The sequence below is a fragment of the Taudactylus pleione genome, unplaced genomic scaffold (assembly GCF_031769625.1).
Source record: "Taudactylus pleione unplaced genomic scaffold, aTauple2 ptg000236l, whole genome shotgun sequence".
NCBI lineage: Eukaryota > Metazoa > Chordata > Amphibia > Anura > Myobatrachidae > Taudactylus > Taudactylus pleione.
The window spans coordinates 5,420,752-5,440,544 of NW_028284638.1; the positions used below are offsets into that span (position 1 = coordinate 5,420,752).

A 19,793-nucleotide genomic window follows, 5' to 3' on the forward strand; every position below is an offset into this window, starting at 1 on the left:
CTGCTGCAGTGGCCTCCTCAATCCCATTGAACATTTGTCACAAATGGTAACCTAACAAAGTACTAACCCAGTGGTCATAATAGTTTGGCCACTCAGTGTATATGTAGCTGCACTTTTAAAATAAGTCTCATATTTTACACCATTTTTCTAAACAAAACATCAACAATGGAATTTCTAAAAGTAAAATCAGCCACACCAAGTCAATACTGCGCATTTCAGTGTCAGGAATAAAGTAAACTTTGGTGATCCCTTCCGGCGGTGATTTCTGATGCAGAGATATGACAACGGTCTGATTTTAGATATGATGTTACAGAGTGTGTGGCCAGCATTACAAAAAGGCAAGACACCAGCATATTTAAGGCCTGAATTAGAGATGGACGCTAATGCCGCTGTTTATACACAGTGGCTGTGCAAAAATATGCAATGCTATTGAGACGCCTACTGGCAGCTTTGCAAATCCAAGCAATTGCATCATTGGACGCAGATCAATCGATTATCGAAAGTCTGAGTAACTCAGCATGGACGCTGCTCTCTCACCTTCCATCTACTGTGTCCTCACAAACGGGAAGGCAATAGAAGCAGCTGAATCCACTGGTCCCAGATCTTTCTTACAGGTTCACCGTTTCTTTATTAAACATGATCTATTTATTTAGGTATCAGGATTGACCTATGCTATGCACTATGTGCTTTTATTATGGGTAAAATGTCATTGTCATACTTTTCCCATGTGTATGGTAATTAACAAAGCATTGATATGTGTGACATCATTTGACACCTGTGACAGAATCCTATTGCATACATATGCATGCAAATATAATTTGTTTGTACCATCTCAGGATATTTATACAATGTAACTGTAATTATAATCATTTTTTGGAATACTCCACATAGTGCAATAATCCATAATGCGTTTCCCTGCTGTTTTTCTTCACTCTCATCACACCAATCATGGTCCAATAATAAAGATTTGCAATGAGTTTTGTTACTACTATTTCTTGGGACTTACATACAGTATGTTTACCGATCTTATACAGAGCTAAGATTATCTACCTAGAATACTACGTATACATGCGCTTTTGCAACTAGGTTATAATTAATGCCCCTTCTGTATAGTTAGGTGATTAGTCACTTCATTAATACCTGAGTACTAATTGTCTCAATGCCTGTTATCTCCAAAACACAGAATTTAAATCTTTAATAATAGTGTACTGTGGTTATTATATTTTATTTCCGCCTCCTTTTCTGGTTCACTTTTGGTAATATTATATCATCTATGTGAACCTCTTCTATTTTCTATAATTGTATTGTATTATGTTTGATTTAGGCATCTTCAAAAATCTGCAATTAATTGATCTGTTTGGTCACGACATTAGGGAAGTAAACTGTCCTTACATGTTCTTCCCTTCAATTTCCTACACATATGTTAGAAGGAATTAATAAAAGTTTATTTTTTAACAATAAATTGAGTGCCCCAACAAAGAGGTTTTCTACTGCATTTTTTGCAGAAACATACCCAGTTTGAACAACAATAGATGTATATGACAAAAGTCCTAACTGTCATGACAGTCCCTAGATTTGGGATTGACCAGCCAAAATTAGGACAGATGAGAGGTGTGCACTTATTTCAAGCACAATAGTTCAGCAAAATACAGTTGTACTTGCAGTGTGGGGATTTTTAGTCGTCTCTAGTTAAGAATAATCACTGACCTTCTGTTGGACTCACTGCTGGTGGGAGTTGTTCCCAATCAATGGTCTTGGATGGGCAGGGATGAGAAGAAAACATTGCCTCAATACCATGCTCCTGCACAAGAAAAGAGTTTTTGAAGGCAAAGGTTACTCATAGCATATGCAATTGTTACAGAAAAAAGAGAAAAGCCTGATTTTGAGGTGTTATGTCAGTAGGTCAAAGACTGTTAAAAACAATTGAAACACCTTGCTATCGTCAGTAGTGAACAAGAAATAATCTACTCCAGTCTTCCTAACTCTTATGCTGGGTACACACTGACAGATACATTGGCCGATCAATTTATCAGCCAATGTATCTGCTCCCCGTCAGCCAGTGTGTACCCATGATATGTCGTTGAACATCGCAGTTCACCGACATATCGCATTATCTGTGCTGCACAGCCGATGGACAGATATGTCTGCAGACCGCCTGTACACACACAGGGTAGAGCTTATTTCCCCTCTTGCTAGGGACCTGGAAGTGACGAGAGTGAGGGTAGAACTGCAGTTCATGCCCATGAAGGCCAGCTAAATAAGTAAGTTGTCCCCACTTAGACAAGAAAAGTTGTCCGCTCGCCACGCTTCGGGCTCGGTGGCTCTCTACGCTCGCTACATGGTTATATCCCCCTCTATGCCCACGTGGATGGTAGGGAATGACGCTGGACACTGGCTGATGACATCAGGGTTGTCTCCGTGAAGGGGATTTAGACACTACTCACACAGTGGCAGTCGCGAGGAGGGGGGTGGGACACGCCCCCGACACGCCCACCGGGTCCCGCCCCCTGGCCGCCGGGAACCGAGGGCACAAGAAGATGATGGCCGTTCAGTGTGTATGAACGACCATCATCTGCAGATATATCTGCAGATCACGCGATCTGTAGATATATCGATCAGGTGTGTACCCACCTTAAGTGGCAGATTCAATTAAGAGCAAGGCTCCAACAGCAATTTACAGCACCATGTCAGGATACAAGCAGAAACTATTTTTTAAGTTGTTGTTATTGACTGTGACTTGAATAGCTTTTGGCACTTAAGTCACATAATGCCAACATCAGTCATCACACATTTAGCACACAGTGACTGTGGAGGTACTTTCCAAACTCACTGGATGTCCCAGCGATTTCTTAAACTTAATACGTCCAAGACTGAGATGATCATCTTCCCACCCTCTCACATAACCTCACTTCCCACTATTTCTTTATCAATTGACGGCACAACTATCTCCTCTAGCCCCAAAGTGCGCTGTCTTGGAGTTATCCTGGACTCCTCCCTCTCCTTCAAACCACATATCCAGAACCTCTCACAGTCCTGTTGTTTCCATCTTAAAAATATTTCCAGGATCAGACCCTTTCTCACCCAGGATGCTACTAAGACCCTAATACACTCACTGGTCATCTCCAGATTGGATTACTGTAACCTTCTCCTATCTGGCCTCCCCAACTCCCATCTCTCTCCTCTCCAGTCTGTCCTCAATGCTGCCGCTCAACTCATCTTTCTCTCCAAACCCTCTACATCTGCCTCCCCTCTCTTACAAGCCCTCCACTGGCTACCCTTCCCCTTCAGAACCCAATTCAAGGTTCTCACACTCGCTTACAATGCCCTCACACACTCCTCTCCCATTTACATCTCTGACCTCATCTCCCTTCACTCTCCTGTCCGCCCTCTTCGTTCAACAAATGCACGCCGCCTCCCATGCCAACTGATTACTTCCTCCCATTCCCGCCTCCAAGATTTTGCCATTGCTACTCCCCACCTTTGGAACTCTCTCCCTCTCCGACTCTCCACCTCTCTACAATCCTTCAAACGGGCTCTGAAGACCCACTACTTCATCAATACTTTCCAGCTCTCATCCTAACTTGCTACTACATGTTCCCTCCTCCCTGTCTTCCCCATCTGTATCTGCCCGTCTGTCTGCCCCTCCCCTTTAGAATGTAAGCTCTTGCGAGCAGGGCCCTCTAACCTCTTGTGCTTCTCCTTACTTTATTTTCATCTACTTCTTACTCACCACTAGGACACCTAAGACTTGGTGCATATGCTCTGTTGCTTAATTGGGTGTTATGGCCACCAATGTATCAATGTATATTATCCATGTCCTTGTCCTTCATTGTATTGTATTTTACTGTAAGCCACTTTTTTGGTTATATACCTTATAAGGCGCTGCGGAACACTTGGCGCCATATAAATAAAGGATAATAATAATAATAATAATAATAATAAAATGTTAAAGAAATAAATCACTGTGACACTTATATAATAAGGGCCTGGTTCTGAGTTGAATTTAATACAGTCGTTATTCCTGACACTCCCCCTGTGATGGGAAGTCCAATGTGAACATCCGCTGGTATTCTGAATTGAGGCAGGGTGCGCCGTCCCCAGCCCTCTGCTTGCTAGAGAAGCCGTCCTCGCTAAAATCAGCATTTGCACCTGCCCAATCCTTCATGTAAGAGATCGGATGGAAATCGAATAGATATCTGTATATGATCACCTCAGAAAAGGACATAACGGTATACACAGCCATGTAAAATGTATTCACACATGTGATTGCCCTATTGTTACTCTGTAACGCCAATCCAGCCACAAGTGGCATATAACTTAGAATCTCTGATAAGTACAGGAAGATGCGTATGCAGCACAAAACACAAGTACAATTTTTTTTTTTAAAAAGGCTTGATCCGTCCACATATTCCCTGACAAAGATCATCTTTTGCCAAGCCATAGAGCAGGGACGGGGAACCTCAGGCCCGGGGGCTATATAAGGCCCCCGCAATCATTTGGTCTGGCCCTCAGAGCTTTTTTCTGCTAGTCTCGTCTGGCTAGCGGTTGCCTAGAATGGCACCCTGCAGTCAGAATCTATGCAGCAGTGCCGCCTGGAGCGTCCTTAGGACGCTTCAGACGGTCACACGCTGCCCTTACAGCTCGGGGTATTGCTGTAATCACCGGTGACTGTGTCCCCGTCCCCGTGTGACGTCATGCGGAGGGGTGTGACCTGCACCAGACCTGCAAATAATATTATATATATCAAAATGGCCCTCGGCAGAAAAAAGGTTCCCCACCTCTGCCATAGAGGATACCTACCAACTAGCCAGATTTAGGCTGGGAAGTCAGGATTTGAAAGCTCTGGCCTGACAGCTGTATCCTTGTGAACCAAAAGGTTGTACGTTAGAAACTGAGAGAGTTTCCATCACCAATGTTTTGTATAAGTGGTGTATTTTATATGTACTGCATGAGGTTCCATATGAATGTCTTTGTAGATTTCAGCCTTTATATTATAATATACTTGTGGTGTGAGTAGTTATGGTGTACCTTTACTATATTTACTTTATTATTTTTCTCAAACTACGGCAGACGTTTAAATTCCCATCAAATCCGCAAGTCAGAAATACGCAGCCAAACTTCCCTAATATTAACATTTGTCTTCCTAATACAATATTTATTTTACTGTGTTTCAAGTTTCAGCCAAAAAGTACATCGGAAGAAAGCAAGGAATGTAGTGCACAGATTGCTTTCATTAGCAGTTGGTTAGGAGTTGTTATTGAACAAAACAAAGAAATATAACTTCTGGTGTATAAATAGTTCAGAAATCATGGCTCAGTCATAAACCATACTTGAAAAGATTAGATGCTAAGGAGTCTTTCACTATAAAAGGCAGCATCAGCCCTACTTCTGTTATAAACACTGCCATTAATGCGACACTAATGCTCCGCAGTTTAAAAGCTACTAAATTCAGACCTGTTTTGCACCCCATAGATGTTGATAACTGCATTGCTGTTTTCACCAGCTATTGGACTATGACTCCTGGAAATACAACTTCAATTTTGAAAATATTAAAATTATGTTAGAAGGTCTAGCTCAACAGATCTACAGGTTAGTTACACTTTTAAATCCTGGAAAGAGAAATATGCCCAGAAAATGCAGGTACGGCCTATTTTGAAATATAAGATATTTTTTGGAATATAAATGATTTTTTTTAAACAAACATGGTGTCTGGTGCAACCGGAAACCTGTTTTGAAATTCTAAGGTGTCACTCTAAGCACCTGCTAGCCAGATGAGGCTAGCAGAAAAAAGGCCCGAGGGCCAGACCAAATGATTCCGTGGGCCTTATGCGGCCCCAGGGCCTGAGGTTCCCCATCCATGCACTATACGGTAAAGTAGCCTCCTAAAAGGGCTGATTCCCTACCCTGAAATGTCACTACCATTCCCTTTCATTGGATTCAAGGGGAGAGTAGACTGTTCCCGCACCACTGGTGCAACAAGTGTAACATAAGCGCTACGGATAGCGGTACCCTGAAGGAGCAGACTAAAAATCCCTCGCAGCTCTCTACCCCACCAGCTGACTGATATTTTCATATTTATATTTGGATATCACTATACAGTGATCCTTCTCAGGACATTTAACCGGAGCACTGTGATTCCATTATTACAGCAATTAACAATAGTAATATATTCTTATATCTTTAACACTATTTTGGTCCCGATTCATATGTATTGGAATAATTGATGCTCATCCTGTGCATTACACACCCAAATATCTGAAAGCATGTAGGATACCATATACATAGGTGTAGTGCCATGATAAGTGCTTTGTACACTGGCCCTGATTCAGAGGCGCTCGCAAAAAGCGAGCGCTCGCTCTGAATCAGGGCGGGCGCTTCTTTTTTTAGTTGCAGCCTCTTGGCCGCTTGCATAGCTGTGGGTTACCACCCACAGCTTGTGCCAGCAGCAAGGTGATGGTCGCGATGGTCAAGACCATCGCGACCATTGGGTTTGCGACGAGACCCTTGCGGTAGGGTCTCGTTGTCGCAAGCCCAAGTGGACTTCCTGCTCTAAAAAAGCAGGAAGTCCACCTACTGACATCACGAATTATGTCAGTAGGGCCTCCCACAAACGGCAGGCGTTCCTGCAGGAACGCCTACGTTTTCTCAGCCACCCCCCGCCTCGCCTTCCAAACGGGGCGAGCTGTCGATCAACATCGACAGCCGCCCCTTTTGGATGCGAGCGCCGGACCAAGTGCTTTGTGCGCTCGCTCAGGGCTCGTGCGTACGCAATGCCTAACAATCGACTCGCTTGCGAGCGGGACTGAATCAGGCACACTGCTTGCAGTTCCAGAATGTTTATTGGCAGATTACTTTCCTGATTTGTCCATCTTCCCTGAAAGGTGTGATGACCTGTCACTGCCTCCCATCCGCGAAGACTGGCGTCCGTGGTGAGAAGCACCGAATTTGGAATCCAGAATGGGCGCCCTTTGTCCAGATGATCCTTTTTCAGCCACCACAGGAGGGAGACACGAACCTCTGGAGTGAGAAGGATGCTCTGGGACCTTATTAGCTGATCCTGTCCATTCCACCTGGAGAGAATCAATCTTTGCAGAGGCCTGGAATGAAACTGAGCATACCCCACCATGTCGAAGGTGGATACTATTGATCCCAGGACCTGCATCGCTGATAGAATAGATACCCTGCGTTTGCGTAGCAGTTTGCGTACTCGCAATGATAGGGCCGCAATCTTGTACCTAAGAATCCAGAAGTGCTCCCAGATGTATCATCTGCTGTGTTGGAGAAAGAGAGGATTTCCTTCAATTGATGATCCAGCCGTGCTTTTGTAGGCAGGCTATGGTCAGTTGAAGATGGTGTTGTAAAACAATTGGAGTTTGTGCCAATATCAGAAGATCGTCCATATATAATAGTCTTCTGATTCCCTGATGCCTGAGATAGGCCATTATGACTGCCATTATCTTGGTAAATAACCGGGGGCTGTTGATAGGCCAAAGGGCAGTGCCTCAAATTGGTAATGTTGTTGTAGGACAGCAAACTGTAGAAATTGTTGGTGGGACGGCATAATAGGAACATGCAGATACCCATCCTGAATGTCCAGGGAAACCATAAAAACCCCAGGCTCCATTGCCAAAATAATTGACCAGAGAGTTTCCATACGGAACTTGGGTACATGGATAAACCTGTTCAAGGTTTCTAAACCAAAAATAGATTTGAATAATAACTCCTTCCTTGTTGCAACACAGGAACCGAGATTATTACCCCTGCCTGCAGCAGGGAATGAATGGCCTCCTGAAGGGCCAAAACCTTGACCGCACCTGACGGAGGATGGAGGATCTGTGCAAAAAACTTCTGGGGAGGATGCCTCCGGAAAGTGAGAGTATAACCTCACTGTTGTTGTTTGATGCCAGTAATCCGTAAACTGAAGAAGTCTGCCTCCCACCCTGGGATTCTCCAGGAGAAGGCCTGCCTCATCAAGCCGAGGCTTGTCGTCTGGCTTAGAGGATGGACGACTGGCCGGCCCAGACATCTTAGTTTGTCGCCTGGATATCCTGCGGAAACGAGATGGCTTGGAGGAAGATGTTCTTTTGCTCATCCGTGAGGACGAAAAAACTGAAAAGAAAACTGCCTAGATTTTATTGTACCCGTATATGGCAGACCTGCAGACTTTGAAGTTGCCAGAGTAGCTATTATCTTATCTAACTCTGCTCCAAAAAGTATATTTGCATGGAAAGGTAAGGTTTCCAGAGCCTTCTTTGATCGTGCATCAGCTTTCCAGGATCTTAATCAAAGGACCCTGCACGCCACTACTGAAGCTGCTGATGTTTTAGAAACTAAAATAGCAGCATCTACTGCAGCTCCTCCCAAATAGGAGGCTGCTTCCCATATGTAGGAGATATATATCATCTTTCTATGTAGCATCTGGTAGAGAGTCTTCCAATGCCCCCGTCCATTCTTCAACAGCTTTGGCTACCCAGGCTCCAGCCATAGCTGGACAAGTAACAGCTCCCAATGATGAAAATATTGCCTTAAGACAGGGGTATTCAACCTTGGCCCTCCAGCTGCTGTGGAACTACACATCCCAGCATGCACTGCCACCTTTCTGATATAACAGCATGCTAAAACTATGGCAGTGCATGCTGGGATGAGTAGTTCTACAGCAGCTGGGGGGCCAAGGTTGAAGACCCCTACCTTAAGACATGTTTCTGTTTCAATTTTCCTATCTATAGAATCCTTAAGAGAAGATGCTGATGGAATAAGCAACGCAGCATTTCTGACTAAGTGTGTCACGTGAGCATCCACAGTAGGAGGTACCTCCCACTTAGTACATTCAGAAGCTGGAAAAGGATACAACAATGCTAATCTTTTATTCACATAAAATTGTTTATCCGGGTTACCCCATGCCTCTTCCATAAGCTCAGCGAGTTGCTCGGATTTAGGAAACTTTGTTTTGGTCACCTTCCGGTGTTTAAACACTGGAGCCTTCCTACTAGTAGCTGGTTCATCATCCTGAATATGTAGGATTGATTTAACCACCCTCACCAAAGAAGGGACATCCACTGTGGTCCTCCTCTCCCAAGCTAGACCCTGGAAAAGAACCCTGCGCAATTCTAATTCCCCTGATGATGCGTCTGAATCCATATGCTGAACAGACCGATAATAAGATAACTTTTGCCTTAGTAACTACCGGTCTGCTTGCAACAGCTGCCTGATCATACTTTGACTTGAGTGGGCATAAGCATCCATCCAGGAAGGATGTATAGGCGGTGCAAACATAGCATGCTGTGGATACCCCATACAAGGAGGCAGTATGGGAATAGCCATTCGATCCACAAACTGCTTCATTTCCTGAGACAAGGACGACACCCAAGATGGCTCTTGTACAGGGACTGGTATACTGGATTGGTGAGGTGGTTCTTTACAACAGACAGCACACAAACCACACGTTATAAAGTCCTGAGAGAACAAGCCCGCCAAACAGGCTTTACATGAAACCAGCACAGCCCCCCCCCTCCCTCCTGATTCCCTTTACTTTTTGACATATCAATTATAAAGGTAACAATGCAATGTAATGTCACAACCTTCACAAATAACAAATAAATGTGAAGTATAAAGAAAAACCTCACACACCTGCAACAGAGGGATGAGTAGAAAAGCAGTGATAGTTGTAACTGACAGTCAGAAATAAAAGGCAGTATTAACACAGCAGCTAGCAAATAGTCACATATAATACATATGCAAATTTAGTTGCACTGGGCTCTGAATCAACTACTCAAAACGTAATCTTGGTAGGATATATAGCACTATATACCTGACCCATGGGAGAGGTATACAAGGACTCTGACCCAAAACTTCCTGAGACCAACAGCTACAGCAGCGCACTGATAGTAGACTGTGAGCATCTCATATGCATGAGGCGGGTAAGGAGGAGCGACCCAGATAAAACGAAAACCTTTGAAGGGACTGCGTCTGGGTCGAGGGAGGAGCTGCCGAGGGAGCGCCTACATCCCAGTCCATCAGCTCCTAACTGCCATGTCACAGGCTGTGTTTGAAAAATGGCAGGTAGGAGCTGATTAGCTGGTACCTTATCACCGTTCACTTTATCTCCTAACACAGCTCAGTAAATAGACCCATATGAGTTAAAGTTTCTTACTTTTAGCTTGGTCATGGTTGGTCTGGGACCTCCTAAAAAATGTTTTTCTGGTAAAACGTTTTCTTCGGCATCTGCTTTGCATGACAGTGGCTGTTGAATATGTTGTACAGTCACATCAGGAAACTGAAGAAAGGTGATACTGCAAGCAGTAGCTGCACTGCACACGCCTGGCACCTGCTGGATCCGTTTATACCAGCTGGTTATTAGAGGAAACTCATTGGTCTCTGGTGACACTTTTTGAAGAGCAACCTACAAAAAAAGAGAGATTACTTGTTGGCACATTTACATACATATTTCTCACCTGTTATCTTCTATACCTTCGCTTACATGCTCCACAATATCCTTCTAGCAACTTAAAGGATATAAAGGCATGACATTTAAATAACCCATGCATTTTGTTACTATGGGAACTATTAGGCAGAATAGATCAGGATTAGGCTTTACCAGATAAACAGCTGCTATTTTGGCGTATCATACCGAAAATATTCAATAATCAATTTACAGAAAATACCCCTATAATTCCTCATACTGCCCTTTGTCTTCCGCTACCCAATACATTATTCAGCAGTGCTCCTCGCAGTAACAGTAGGTAGGAACACTCAGTGCACGTCTGTGTGTCTGCCATTGTCGCCAAACAACAGCAACTATATAAGTGTTATCCTTACTGGTTTTCTGTACTTTTGGGGTAACAGGTTTCCAGAGAAAAAATTACCATACCATTATTAACATTCATGTTATATACAGCGCATATAATATACTTTCATCAAGTACTGTATTTCTGTTACATAACTATTTTAGCTTTTTGTCATAAGTAATAACATTGTCTGATTATACAAAATGTTAAAATAAGAAAAGCCTGAACTCAAGAAATCAGATGCCTACTACAAAGTACAGTATATTAAGGTGGCATAATTTGTTAGAAAATAGCATATGTCTTTTACTTGCCACAGGTTTTGATGTGCAAATATTATAAGGATAATTAAGCTGTCAAGTCATATGGGTTTCCCAGGCACTGCATGCACTTATTTAGTAAGTACTTGGAAAGCATCAATCTGGCATGGCATCATGTGATATGTAGTAAGGTTTCAAATATTAATGACATTTCTCGCTGCTAAAGACGAGATAATTACATAAAGAACCTCTTGAGTCTTGACATATCGGAAACTAGAGCTGCTTCTTATTCTAACACTTCAGCTGGGTGTATATTTCCGGATGAAAGAAGGAATGAGTATGAATGGGAAAGTTCTTTTCATTTCTTATTCACAATTCAAAGGATATTGGTTGGGGAAAAAAAAGTGTTTTGCAATTTACTAATAAATTGGATTTACTAAATAACAGTTGCTAGTGTTAACTATTGTGTGTTTACTGTTGTTGACTTCTTTTTTTTGACGGAAGTATAGAATTACTGCAACAGACAAATTTATGAATAACATTGTAATTAACTAGCGCACTACAGGTCCCAGCTACCCCTGTCATACCCAATTACAATGTGGCATACCACAAATACTACCATGCCCTGGCAGACAGGTCCCATTGAAATCTGTAAAAAAAATATATATATTTAAATAAACAAATGACAGGATGTAGATATTGTAGAAATATATTTTATTAAATAACCACTCCTTCACACCCTTATTTCCCATCTTTATTACTCACTTATATCCCTACGGAAGGGTCATCTTTGTTCTAAGAAGCATTCACAAACTGTCTGGGACCTGTGGTATACCAGTAACTTACAATACTATACTTTTACAAACATTTATTAATCTCACACTCCCTGCCCAAAGATGTTGTGAAAAGCCCTAGTGCTATCAGAACTGGGCTTGTTATTCCAAGGAGAGTGGAGCTTTTTTCTTTATTGCGGTCCCCACTTCACTAGGGACCCCAGCCTTGTGCTGGGAAGCAGTCTGGAAGCCAACGGACGTAATCCCGACCGCCAGCTTCCAGACTGTCTAATCCCGGCAAGGCACTAATGACAGGCGTCGAAATCCCGACGCCTGTCATTAGACCTACGCTGGGAGCCCGACACCCACGTTACCGATCAAAGGTAAGCCATGCGCTGGGTGCGGACAGGGGGGGGGAGGAGAGTTAGGTTAGGGGCTCCCGGTGGGGGGACTTAGGGTTAGGCAGCCCCCCGGGAGGTTAGAGTTAAGCTAGGGGAAGGGGGGGTTAGGGTTAGGCATACTGATACCCCTGTGCTGACTGGGCTAAGGATTGTTTAGCTTGTTGACCTATGGTGCATGAACGGTGCAAGGATCCATTTGCCAAATGAGTTACAGGTAGTCACTGTTTGGGGGAAGTAACGGGGGTGTTTAAAAAAAACACAGATGTGTCTTACCATTTAAACGACGTTACATGTGTGTGCATAAATTATCCATTGCGATCTCCTACGCAGCATGACAGCTCCCTGCGTGTCAGGAGAGCTGCTGTATTTGAGTTTAATTTAATTTAACATCCTCCTAACCCTAGGCCAACTTTCCAGTGTGATTGGATTATACAGCCCACCAAGAACATCTGCAATCGGGCTGGACCAATTTGCAATATGTAGCACCTATCCTTGTGTATCAACACCTATTTCCCTATAGATTGTAAGCTTGTGAGCAGGGCCCTCTTACCTTTATGTATGTATGTATGTATGTATGTATGTATGTATGTATGTATGTATGTCTGTCTTTTACAACTCAGTAAAATGTTAATGTCGATTCAAATTGTAAAGCGCAACGGAATTTGCTGCGCTATATAAGAAACCGTTAATAAATAGATAAATAAATTTGAGACAGGTCAGACCTGCAGCAAGAGCTGAATGGTTGGTCTCATGCCCACAGTGCTTGTAATTCAGAAACTCCTCTTGCTGAAGCACTTGCTACCAAGATTACTTTCACCTTCAGCCACATTAAAGATTTTAAATCCCAATGTGCTAATGGTTGTCTGAAAAGAGCCCTGATTTTCATTGAATAAGTGGTAAGATTTTTTTTCAAACACTATTCATAGCCAGCTTTCTAAGAAGTAATGCCCCAAGGGCAGGGCCGGATTAAGGGCCACATGAACCTGGGGCTGAAAATTACCAAGGGCCTATGCATCATTTTGTGAGAAAACTAAACAACCTATTTTAATATTTAGAATTTATGTCTGACTGTGTGACCAGCTAGGCAGCTGGTTATCATCATTCAAATGATGGGCCTATTTTTATGTGGAGGCCTGGAGCTGGAGCTCCATACGCCCCCTTGTTTATCTTGTCCTGACCATTTTGTAGAGAACTGTCAGCTATCAACTGTATCTGCTGATATGTATCTCACAATGTAAGGTATGCTTACTTACCTAAATGTTACATATGAAAATAATTAGAGATAGATAGATAGATAGATAGATAGATAGATAGATAGATAGATAGATAGAGTGAATGCAGGTACATATGTGTCCATACACATCTTTGCTGCAGTCGCGCCAAAAAGAGCCTCTCGGCGCACCACGTCCAGTGAAACTCTGCTAGCGCCGGGCGTCTTTGCTGCTGAAAATGCATCCAAGTCGGAATGTGATGTGACTAGGATGCACCAGCAGAATGTGTTGAGTAATTTGATATATGACACTTGTATATCTGTGTGAGGCCAAGTCTCTGAATTTGTATACAAAGTGCTACAATGTAGCGGTCGCAGCTTTTTTTTATTCCAAGTTCCATTGTGCTTCATATACAGATGCAGGTACACACAAATATAGTGTCATATATCAAAATGATCAGCACAGTCTGCTGGTGCTTCCTAGTCACATAACATTGCAACTTAGATGCATTTTTGGCAAAAAAAAAGACGCCCGATGCTAGCAGAACAGCCAGCACATGGCGGCTCACTCATGCCAGACAATTCGAGCTGCATGGCATATTGAAGCTAGATGTATGAGGATACAGCTGCAGGATGTGATTTATAATCTCAATAAACGGATCATGTGACTTGCTATAGAATGGTTGGTTATCAACTGAGGGCCGTATTCAATTAGAAGCGAAAAGCCGGCTCCCGCGAAAAATTATGGCCGATCGCGGCTTTTCGTGTGGTCGGAACTTATTTCCAAATTCAATTCCAGTCAGTTTTCGCCTACGTGGAAAGTCAATGTAACGTAATAGGCGAAAAAGATTAGCCTCAGAATAGCAGGAGAAAAGTAGTGCAACATATTTATTTTGGGTGCAAACGTGGGGAAACCACTCAACTGTGTGTAAAAATAAGGGGAAAAAAAATTATAACACCCCAAAAAAGTACTTTCATTTTGGGGGCGAAAAAGTACAAAGTGGGGGGACAAGCATACAAACTAGTGAAATAGCCTTCTTAGGGGTCTGCAAGGATGGGTCAGGTGTGTTTTTCAAATTTTTTAAACTTCACTTTAGAGACTTTAAAAGATGCTAGGACCCATTTTCAAGTACCCCAAATTTGACAAGACTACTTTTTTCATCAAAACATACTGCTTAATGCCATTCTTCACCACTTTTACAAGGACGCTAATAACAAGGAGTTTAAACAACTTCAGTACCCCAAATAGTTTTATTAGGGCTATTGGAACACTCTACATTGATCCCCAATGTTAGTGCATATATTGGGGGAGTTCAGACTGATTTCCCCTATTCTGACAGTACTTTCCGCCTATTCTGCATTCACTGCTTGCCGTTTTCGCCTGGTTAGTAATTGAATAGGGCGAAAAGCGGGGACGCGCACGATAAGTTTTCACGTCCAAAACACGCGATGTCAGCGAAATGTCAGGTAGGCGGAACTTTTTAGCTGAGACGAAACTAATTGAATATGGCCCTATATCTGTTAATATGCCTACTGACTGTGAAAGTAAGCTTATTTTAATTGAAATAATAGAGAGATAGACAAATAGACAGACAGATAATACATTGGTACAGGGATGGAAGCTCTACAGTATAGTAAATAAGTCAACACTAAATGGTCAACAGGCAAAAGGTAGACAGGGTCAAATGGTCGACACAGAAAAGGTATACCCATGGTTCTTCATAATTTTGCAGTGATTATTAAGTCACTTGGAGGAGGGTTAGGCTGTGGAAGAGGGTGGTTAGTGTTAGGAATAGGCACCAGGGGGAGGGTTTGGGGGAGGATGATGGTTAAAATAATTTTATTAAAAATACTTTTTACAGTGTCGACCTATTGCATGTCGACCATTTGACAGTCTATCTAAACACTGTAGATTCTTCAATGGCAAAATGCATGCAGGATTTGATTTTACACCTAGGTATACTGACCATGTGACTTGTTACATCATAAGCAGCCTTTATCTGCTGATATGACATGTCACAATGTAATGTATGCTTATTTTACCTAAATATTATATATAAAAATAATGTTAGATGAGTATAGATACAGTAGATAGTATCAACAAGTGGCTACTATCTATCTATCTATCTATCTATCTAATGTTATATGATGTTACAAGATATATAACAGCCTGCTATTTTAGTGTGTTTTAATAGTTCTGCATATACAGGTTGAGTCTCTCTGTTGTATAAAATTATCTGGAAGCTGTGTGTATAAGGTGTATATGAACCATAAATGAATTGCATGTATTACATTCAGGCTGTGTGTATAAGGTGTATAACAAACATAAATGCATTCTGTGTTTAGGCTTGGGTCCCATCCCCAAGATATCTCCTAATGGTATGCACATATTCCAAAATAAGGAAAATCCAATATCAAAAATACTTATGGGACCAAGCATTTTGGCTATGGGAGACTCACCCTGTATATGTTTGTGGAATACACTTCAGGCTTTTTATATGTAAAGCACTTTATAATATGACTGGACTTTCAATACAATAATTTCTAGGTAGCATTGTAAGTATCTTTGCTGAAAACCTTTGACATCTCATGAGTCTCTCCTCATTAGCGAAACTTTCAAGAGCTCTGGATTTGGGCAATATATAAGACTTGTATGTAGAAGATCAGGGTGCTCCACGCCTTATTTTATTAATTGAGTACTACAATTAGCAGGGGATGAAGTTAATAGACCAGCGAACTAAATGTCGTGGGGCGGGAAGGGGGGGGAGGAGTTAGGATTAGGCAACCCCGGGGGGACTTAGGCAACCCTTGGGGAGGGTTAGTGTTAGGCTAGGGGTGTTAGGGATAGGCACCGCTGGGGGGAGGTTAGGGTTAGGCAACCCTAAGGGAGGATTAGGGTTAGGCACCACTAAGGGGGGGATTAGGGTTAGGTGACTTACCTGCCGCTGTCGGGATTTCCTCCTGTCGGTTGATGCCGTCGGGATTTCAATCCCACTCCATTAGCAGACATAGTTGAGTGAAACATGCTCTGTATTGCAAGTAGGGAACCCACTTAACCCAAATTGAACTGCCGAAGGTGGCGGTAACAAGGGTGGAGGTGAGGTGGCAATCAGTGGAAGACCGGAGTGGGTGGGAAGGAGTATAGGGATGCGGATAGGGTGAAGGGATCTGCGCTTTGCGTGTGTGTCGGTGAGAAGGTTGAACTGGATTCTGAGGGGGAAATGGATCTAGTAAAACAGGTTGCAGAAAGAGACCAACACAGAGTAGCCAGAGGTAAAAAAAAAACACGGCTTCAGGTTAAAGGATCTATTCATTGTTACAAAACATTCTACTGTATTTAACTGTGTATTATATTAAACTATGCATATTACAATATGACAGAATAACAGAATAAAGTGACCATCATTATTCCAGCTCTACTCAGTTATATGTTGATTTACATCTACCAGTGTGGAATGGTGAAATAAAAGTAGAACTCTGTATAAAAAAGGGGAACCCTAACTATTTGCACACAGGATGATGGCGGTACTCTTCCAGCTAATGAGCTGCTCTAATTTAATTGTGCCATTTTCAACACACACAGACAGAAATATAAGGGTTATGGCCAGATATAGGCTGCAATGCGGATGCATGTGTGACCCAAATTCTATTAAGAAAAACAGAAGACCAAAATGAAGCAGTCTATTATCTTTCATATTAGGATATTGGACCATGAGACACTGCTGCTAGTAGTGGAGACATATTGTAGTGAGTGGCACAGACATGACAGCAGAGTGAATATTTGATACTAGAAGCCAATAATTATTGAAGATGCTATCAGCTGTAATTATGGAGCCTCTGTGTCTGCACAACTTTATTTAAAGCAGACATGCCTGCCCATGTCCTAGTGAGATAACCGACTAGTTGTCATGTGTAACCGTAATATGATATTCTATGGGAACAGGTATGAATTTATCAACTCTAGAAAACAAAGAGCATAGCTATACCACGCATATATATATGTCTACCTAAGATATTATACAAATAGCAAGCATTTACCAAACAGTTGTTACATTGTATTCAGTATTGAAGTATAAGGTGTGTCACATCACAATTAGATGTTTATAGTCTACCAACTGCCTGTACACAGAGAAGGCAACAATTTTCTAATCTGACAACCTATTACCTTATTCAGGTTTGGGCTGAGGGCGGCCTCAGAGCAGTGACATGGGCACACATGCGTCAGTAGAAAGAAAAGAAAAGCAGAAAAAGTAATGGCAGCAAAATGAGGGAGGGATTTATCTACCCAACCCTGGCACCTTGAGAGACGGGGGTATTCTTGTTTCAAATAGTGGAGCCCCCCTCTTTCAAACTAGATGCCCCAATAGAAGTTAATGATCAGCAGGACCACCAGACATTAACCAACTGCACTGTAGAAAAAACACAGAGTTCAGGTAATGGTGGAAAATCCCCACAACATGGCTTCCAAATAATAAGAGGCGCACATTAGAAAGAGGGGCTACTCGCTTTCATATGATGGGGAACCATAGTACTTATTGTCTGGTGATCACCAGACAATATGTGAAGCACTATTTTTCCATAGAAGGGGTAAGGCACAAAATGTGACCTATCTCTGTCATAGGGACAAAAACACGGGTGCATGTGTACCCTCTTTCAAACAATATGCCAACTTAGATGTTATGGTGATCACCAGACAATATTATTTAGACTATGGAAACATACTTTCTCCACATTTGTCCAATCTTACCCATATTGACACCTACACACATAGGATCACCCACATTTCAAAGAGGGGAGTTCGGCTTACAAATGATGCGATCTCTTTGCAGCTATTAATCTCCAGACATCACCACCCGAGATACGGAAAAATGACGTTTCTCCATAGGTTGGAGAAGGCACATCGTGCCCGTCATCCCCATACTGTCCTGAAAACACACATGGGGGCACCCTTGTTTGAAAGAAGAAAGTCCCCTCTTTCAAACAATGTGTCCCCCTTAGTAGTTATTGTATGGTGATCACAATAGTACACAACAATACATCCCATATCACCCCAATCTTGTGTACAAAAAAAATGGGACCCCTTATTTAATGCTTTACAGTTTCTAGTTTAAAAAATAGCAGGCTTTGTTGGGCTACTGTATTGTTCCTAGAGATAGTGAGCGTATATAATGGTGGGTACACACCTGACAGATATCTGCAGATCGAGTGATCTGCAGATGATGGTCGTTCATACACACTGAACGACCATCACCTGCATGCTGCAGTGGGTCCCGATGGCTGGGTAGGGGGCGTGGCCTAATTGTGGAAGGCGTGGCCACACCCCCTTCAAGAGAACAAAAAAAATTTGCGGCGCTGGGGAGAGGAGCGCTGTGTGCCCCTCAGCCCGGCGCACAGCCAATGGGGGGGCGCAATCAGCGTGATCGCTTCCCCCATTGGCATAGGAGACTGCTCGTACTGCTGCTTTAGCAGCCTCGGACAGTCTCCCAGTGCAGCCCAGCACACAGCAGCGTGTGCTGGGCTGCTGTGGATGGGGAGCTGTGCCAGACCCGGGTAAGTAGTACCCGCTCGATGTTGTTCACAGACAACGATGTTGTTCACAGACATATCGTCTGTACACTGGCCAACGGGGGCACGGTATATTGGCCGATCAATTGATCGGTCAATATATCGGCCAGTGTGTACCCAGCTTAAGAGTTATGGTAGACTTACCTTTGTTAACTCTTTTGCTTCGAGGTCCACAGGACCTACCTTGGGGTATGTAGTTGGAGAGATCCAGGCACCAAACAGTCAAAGCTTTAGCTCCCAGAATGCGCTGGTCCTCCTCCATATATACCCCAATCCCAGCCACAGGCATTTAGTTTGTAAACAAGCCTAAATGGCAGGAGAAGGAAGTACAAATTACACTAGAAACACTCTCACAAAGATGATGGAATCAGTGACAACAGTGATTGCACTGAGTGAAAAAATTGTGGGTCCCGGGGACCCCTCACTTTAAAAATTGGGGTCCTACTTCATGGTTTCTGGGTCACATATTATGCGGGGTTGAGGACAGGCAGCAGTTGGAACAGTGCTGGGGGCATGTGGCAGTTGGGGTAGAGTTGTGGGTAAAGGCAGAGAGAAGTTGGGGTAGAACTGGGGGTAGAGGGGAGTAAGGGCAGACAGGGATGGGGGAGGGTAGGGAGGGGATAAGTGCAGTTACGACAGTGCTTCGGGACAAGGAGGGGTTAGGGGCAGGCAGTGCTGGGAGTAGGGAGGGGCCAGGGGTAGATAGCAGCTGGAGCAGTACTGGGGGGACAAGGAGGGGGTTAGGGGCTTTTACTGGCATTGCACAGAAGGGTCCCATCACACACTGGCAGCACCCTGGTACT

General features: G+C 43.1%; 1 protein-coding gene across 3 annotated transcripts in view; it reads right to left on the reverse strand.

The window, feature by feature from the left end:
• The window catches only part of GSTCD (glutathione S-transferase C-terminal domain containing), a 221,224-nt gene that overhangs the window by 137,816 nt on the left and 63,615 nt on the right, over positions 1 to 19,793 (reverse strand). For all 3 annotated transcript variants that reach the window (XM_088479481.1, XM_088479480.1, XM_088479479.1), the window contains exons 4-5: positions 10,151 to 10,399; positions 1,708 to 1,801 (exon numbers count right to left, since the gene is read on the reverse strand). In XM_088479481.1, the coding sequence (XP_088335607.1) occupies positions 1,708 to 1,801; positions 10,151 to 10,399 (343 nt within the window). The remainder of the gene's footprint in view (positions 1 to 1,707; positions 1,802 to 10,150; positions 10,400 to 19,793) is intronic.